Source organism: the organism of the source record quoted next, unplaced genomic scaffold (genome assembly GCF_019419815.1).
Source record: "Pyrus x bretschneideri cultivar Hongxiangsu unplaced genomic scaffold, Pyrus_bretschneideri_v1 Contig87, whole genome shotgun sequence".
Classification (NCBI taxonomy): Eukaryota; Viridiplantae; Streptophyta; class Magnoliopsida; order Rosales; family Rosaceae; genus Pyrus; species Pyrus x bretschneideri.
Window position 1 is genome coordinate 513,591 of NW_025999828.1, and position 6,316 is coordinate 519,906.

The window sequence follows — 6,316 nt, forward strand, 5'->3', positions numbered from 1 at the left end:
TAGGAGTTTTATGGTGCCTTCAGTGTCTGGATTTACATCGAAGCGTCCGTTTAGAGCTAAGTCTAGTTCGGCTTCTAAAAGACTCATTACCATAAAGAGTGGAAATGAAAGTTGATGATTGGATTATTACTTAAACATTGATAAATATGTTCATTTGCTATTAGTGAACACATAATTTAATTTGCAAATTTAATCTACAAATTTAGTATCCCTAACACTACTCATAAATTTCCCTTAATCAGCATCATACAAAAGTAAAGTATTGTGACAACGAACTTTTCTCTCAAAAATAAATAAAACAATGAATTAAATGGTTGCATAAAATTTCCTTCAAGAACACAATCCTTAATCAGAAGTCTAAATCCTCTAATATTTACGCACAAAATATTGTGACTTGGATCTTCAATAATTTTTCTGATAGGCACCGTACCAAACTGGAACTCCGATCGCAACGCCACCACCAAAACTATGGTTCCCAGCCGCCGGAAACCCCTTCCTCGAGTGAGACGACGTTGTTGAACTTGCACAAGCGTACATCTCCGGAACCTTCATCCTGACAGAAATATTAATAACCCCATTCCTCTCCCCCTTGTAATCTCTCAGCCTGTAGCTCAAAAAATGCGGGTAACCCTCCGGCACATAAGCGCCAACAAAATCCGATGCCAGAACCGTCGCCGTTCCGAACGTCCTGACGCCGTACGCGGTCTTGCATTGGACCTCCACCGTGATGGACTTGGAGTGCGTTGGCAAGTCGAGCACGAGCTTCTCGTTCCACCGTGCGTAGGCGCCGCCTTCGGTGTCAATGTCCGTGGTGCAGAACTGGCTGTTGGTGTCGGTCCGGACGGTCACGGAGGCGTTTGTCTTAATGGGTTTTCGATCTAATTGCAGGTTCTCGGCGGAGATCACTGTGATTTCGAGCGTCCGGAAATTGGCTGCCATGGTGGATGAAGGGTGAGCGTAAGGTGTTGTGTTAGATTAGGGGAATTGTGAGAGGCGATGAGAGGAAATAGGTGTGGGTGGGGAGGGGTTATATAGGAGTGTTGAGGGAAGGGTGTGAGAAAAGAGAAAGCAACAGCCACCTGGTTTCTGTGGAATTCAAATTGGACTGCTAAATAAAACTACGCGCCGAAGTGCACTTTGGTTTTCCAAGTTGACTTTGGACCTCTAAATGGGTTTTTGAGTTGTTCAGGAATCAGCAGAGAAACTTTCATGTAATTAACGGACGGTTCATGCCCCTTGTACCGACAGAGAAATTTTAAATCATTATAGTCTTTCTACACCTAACTTATTATATACATCCATATTATTTTTTATTAAAGAAATAATATCTCTTTAGACCCAAATTTATTATCTAAACTACATTCTTAAACTCAATTCAAAATGTAAAGTTGTCTTTACACCTAATTATAAAAAATCTCTAATTGAATAATTTTTTTTCAAAGAGGCTCAAAAATAAAAACATTACGCATCCTTTGCCCACCCCCACCCCCCCCCCCCTCCCCTCCTTTTCTTCCTTTTCTAGCATTTCCTATGGCTACTGTTTTTTTCTGCTACAAAACCAAGATATTTGCTCTCTTTACAAAACCAAGACACATGCTCTCTCTCTCTCTCTCTCTCAACCAAACTAGTTACTTGGGTTGCTATCAACACCACCACAATAAATAACCCCCATCACCTTCTCTTATCAAACCAACTTTCCTCTCTGCAAATTTTTGTTCTTTCCGAAAAATAAAAAAATAAAAAAATTATTAAAAAAAATAAAAAATAAAAAAAAAAAAAAACAACTCTACTGCATGTAAGTTGTCATTGTTTGCCTGATCAATTGTTTTCTCAAAAATTTGAAGCACTCCTACTTCTGGAACTAATTATATGGGATTAAGCAATTCATCTTTTCCTTACTTTCTGATCAATTTGTTTCTATAATTTGTTGGATTATAATCAACGAGTTAATTGATCGTTTAAATGGCTAAAGAACATAATTATAAATTCTAATGAGAAGCTGCAACCATTAGAAGCTGCAAAACCAAGTGCTTACAGGTGCAAGTGTAAAAAGAGCCATAAGACCAACCAAACCAGCGCGACAAGCTGTCAAACAAGCACAGTAACAAATTGACAAACAAGCATGGCAACAAATCAAGTCATACCTTCGTTGGAAAAATCAAAACTTCAAAATCACCATTCATCGATAAAAAAACTTATTTTTCTCTATAAGAGCTATTAGGATTTTAGCTAGAATGAACGTAGGATAACAATGAGTGATGTATGATTTAATTATAGTGGATGGGTTTATTGATAAATTTTAGCTTTATTTTTAATTCATCTTGTACTTGATAGTAATTATGCAATAAGGTAAAAATGACAATTAACATTTAAAATTTAAGTTGGGTGTCACATCCCGGCCCGGGAGCCCACCTCATCCCGGGCTCAACTCTACCGTAGCACAATATTGTCCGTTTTGGACCCCAACCACTCCATCACGATTTTGTTTCTGGGAACTTACACGAGAACTTCCGAGTGGGTCACCCATCTTGGGAAGTTCTCGTGTAAGTTCCCAAAAACAAAACCGTAAGGGTGTGGTTGGGGCCCAAAGCAGACAATATCGTGCTACGGTGGAGTTGAGCATGGGATGTGGTGGAGGCCTGGTCCGGTATGTGACAATTTGGTATCAGAGCCAATCCCTGGCCGGATGTGTGCCGACGAGGACGTCGGGCCCCTAAGGTGGTGGATTGTTAGATCCCACGTCACCCAAGGGATTGGATCCTGTAAGCCTTATATGTATATTCTCATCTCTATCTAGCACAAGGCCTTTTAGGAGCTCACTGGCTTCGGGTTTCGTAGGACAGAAACAAATCCGTGAAGGTGTGGTTGGGGCTCAAAGTGTGTGGGAGTTCCCAGAAACAAAACCGTGAGGACATGGTCGGGGCCCAAAGCGTACAATATCGTGCTACAGTGGAGTAGAGCCCGGGATGTAATGGGGGCTCGGGCCAGGATGTGACATTAGGTGTAGAAAGATGTTACATGGGTTTAAATAAAATTTTCCATTAACGAAAGACAAATATATTTTGAAATAACCTTACCAACTTCAATTATAAATTTTCTTTACTCATCGTCATACAAAAATAAAGTTTTGTGACAATCAATTTTTTCTCTCAAGAACACAAAAGACGTTGAGTTTGCATTCTCCGTAACCAAAAGTCTAAATCCTCTAATATTTACGCACAAAAAATTGTGAGTAGGATCTTCAATAATTTGTCTGATAGGCATCATACCAAACCGGAACTCCGATCGCAATGTTGCCACCAAAACTATTGTTCCCAGCCGCCGGAAACCCCATCCTCGAGGGAGACGACGTCGTTGAACTTGCACAAGAGCTGTACATCTCCGGAACCTTCATCCTCACAGAAATATTAATAATCCCGTTCCTCTCCCCCTTGTAATCTCTCAGCCTGTAACTCAGAAAATGCAGGTAACCCTCCGGCACGTACCCGCCAACAAAATCCGATGCCGGAATAGTCGCCGTCCCGAACGTCCTGACGCCGTACGAAGTTTGGCATTGGACCTCCACCGTGATGGACTTGGAGTGCGTTGGCAAGTCGAGCACGAGCTTCTCGTTCCACCGTGGGTAGGCGCCGCCTTCGGTGTCCATGTCCGTGGTGCGAAACTGGCTGTTGTTGTCGGTCCGGACGGTCACGGAGGTGTTTTTGCTGATGGGTTTTCGATTTAATTGCAGGTTCTCAGCGGAGATCACCGTGATTTCGAGCGTCCGGAAATTGGCTGCCATGGTGGATGAAGGGTGCGCGTAAGGTGTTGTGTTAGATTAGGGGAATTGTGAGAGCCGATGAGAGGAAACGGGTGTGGGTGGGGATGGGTTATATAGGGGTGTTGAGGGAAGGACGTGGGAAAAGAGAGAGAAACAGCCACCTGGTTTCTGTGGATTTCAAATTGGACTAATAAACTAAATATACGCGCCGAAGTACACTTTGGTTTTCCAAGTTGACTTTGGCCCTTAAAATGGGTTTTTGAATTATTCAGGATAGAAACTTTCATGTAATTAACGGATTCACACCTCTTATTGCCGGGCTAATGTTTTGAAAAAAGTTTTTTTTTATTAGCATGCAACACTAAAATTTAATATTAAATTACTTACATACCCTAATTGCAATGACAATTTACATTTTATAAGGTTTTTAAAAAATAAAATAAAATTTTAAATAAACCCCAAATCACTTTAACACGTATATCCGAAAATTATTTGTCATCCCCAACTCTCTAAATCAATCTTACCCAAGGCCGGCCTTAAGGGTTGTCCATGATCATGTAGGCGCCCCCTAGAACCCTCTTCAAAGAATGAGGATCCTCTCCAAATCCTCTTTGTGAGGACCCTAGTGATCTTTAATCATGTATGTTCATCGTATATTGTGCAATCAGAAATTATTTTAAATTTTTTATTTAAAATTGAACACAAACAATACCTAACAAAAACTGACTGCACGATATACAATAAACAGATACGATCCTGTAAATAAATATAAATACAGAAAAGTAAGATATATTATACTTTATTTTTTGGTGCAGTGGAAATGTTCGACTTCTTTTTTCTTTGAGGTGTTGAGTTCGAAACATAGAGGTGCATTTTTAGTCACTAGTTTTTTCTTGTTTTTCAAATTTACTCGCAATCCATCTCTCCAAGTGCATACAAAGTTACAAAACTCAAGTCCCTTTGCAATTTTGTTTTCTCTCAACTTCTCAATCTCTCCATTTCTATTGAATGTTTAAATCAACTATCACATGTTTTGAAGATTGTATTTAAGGTAATCAAAACTTTGAATTTATATTTTGTTTTTCAATAATTTATTATTCAATGGATTATTTTAATGTTTGATTCGTTAGTGTGATGTTGATTTTATAAAAAACACATGAGAAACAATTGGCATTGTTGAATTTATTATACTTGTTAATCAAGTTTTATTATTTTTTACTCTCTTGATCATCAAGTTTTATTGTTCTTCACTCACATTCTTAGTTTCTTGACTTCAGACATTTAGTACATTTGCGTCTAAAAGCATGAGTCGTGTAATATTTAAATAATATTTGTATATCTACCTTTTTATATATTTAGGGAATTCTTTTATATATATATATATATATATATATATCAATATACAAAGAACCGGGAATTAGAGAACTTCAGGGCCCCCTAGTTCTCAGGGTCGGCCCTGCTCATCCTCAATTGTAGAGCAAAATTTTAACCAATACAACTACAAACACGTTAATTAAGAAAGAAAAAAATTGATGAATGAAACTTGAAGCTCCGCCTTGTTCAAAATGTACCATCACAAGTGGAGGAAAGTTAAACTTGATTGGTGTTAGATTACAGTCATCGCTTTTTTTCAAAGCCATGTATTAAAAAATAATAATCTGACGATGATATAATACTAAATTGCATTTGTGCCTTGACAATTTTTGCATTTATAGCCATGCCCTCCAACAGTTCATGTAAACTTAAATGAATTTTAATACCCTGGTCAATAAAGCGATACCGCTACTGTAATTCTGCATAAAAAAATATATATAATACAAAATAAAATAAAAACTTATTAGACCAATATATTTTATAATAAGGAGAGGGGGAGCTTGGTTAAATCACACAATAGATAGCCTAATTTAGTATCGAATTCGTCATCCATGAGATTCGAACCTAAGACTTCTCAATTACAAGTGAAGATGAATACCTCAGATTGTAGTATTGAGTAACATCACAGCATAATATTTGAGTATGATATGCAAATATCATTCCGTGTGCATCCTAGCCAAGGGCAATACTTCATACTGCCGAATTTATTTATTTAACTACCAAAATAATATACCAGTCTGAATGATCAAATTGACCTATGGAGCCTAAGGTCCTCACATCATCATCTTATACTTTCTAAATTGTCATTTTTGAGATATTCATTTTGTTAGAAAAAAGTTGAGCAAATCTTTGAATGACATAAATGATTTTGTATGCATGGCAAAGACAAGGTAAAAAAAAGAAAAAAAAGTATTGTAAAGAGTGGGGTGTATGTAAAAAACGTGGGGCATGTGTAGAAAATGTAAAGTGTATATTGGGAGTGTGAAGTATAAAGATATTATAGAAAAATATGTAGAGTGTAAAGATAAATTGTAAGTGAAAAAATAAATATAAAGTGTATTAAGTATGTAATGTATATTTAACAATATGTAAAACGTTAATGAATGCAGAATATGACAGATCTCTGACAAGCGACCAAGTTTCATGGTAGGAATACATATCGTACTGTCAAAGACAAATTCA

General features: G+C 37.7%; 2 protein-coding genes across 2 annotated transcripts; both read right to left on the reverse strand.

The window, feature by feature from the left end:
* Window positions 1-294: 294 nt before the first annotated feature.
* Window positions 295-1,017, reverse strand: LOC103932711 (BON1-associated protein 2-like). The gene has a single exon (XM_048576268.1). The coding sequence runs from the start codon at window positions 937-939 to the stop codon at window positions 403-405; it is 537 nt and encodes a 178-aa protein (XP_048432225.1). The 5' UTR covers window positions 940-1,017; the 3' UTR covers window positions 295-402.
* A 2,065-nt stretch (window positions 1,018-3,082) lies between these two features.
* On the reverse strand, window positions 3,083-3,797 carry LOC103932709 (BON1-associated protein 2-like). The gene has a single exon (XM_009342343.3). The coding sequence runs from the start codon at window positions 3,779-3,781 to the stop codon at window positions 3,242-3,244; it is 540 nt and encodes a 179-aa protein (XP_009340618.2). The 5' UTR covers window positions 3,782-3,797; the 3' UTR covers window positions 3,083-3,241.
* Window positions 3,798-6,316: the final 2,519 nt, after the last annotated feature.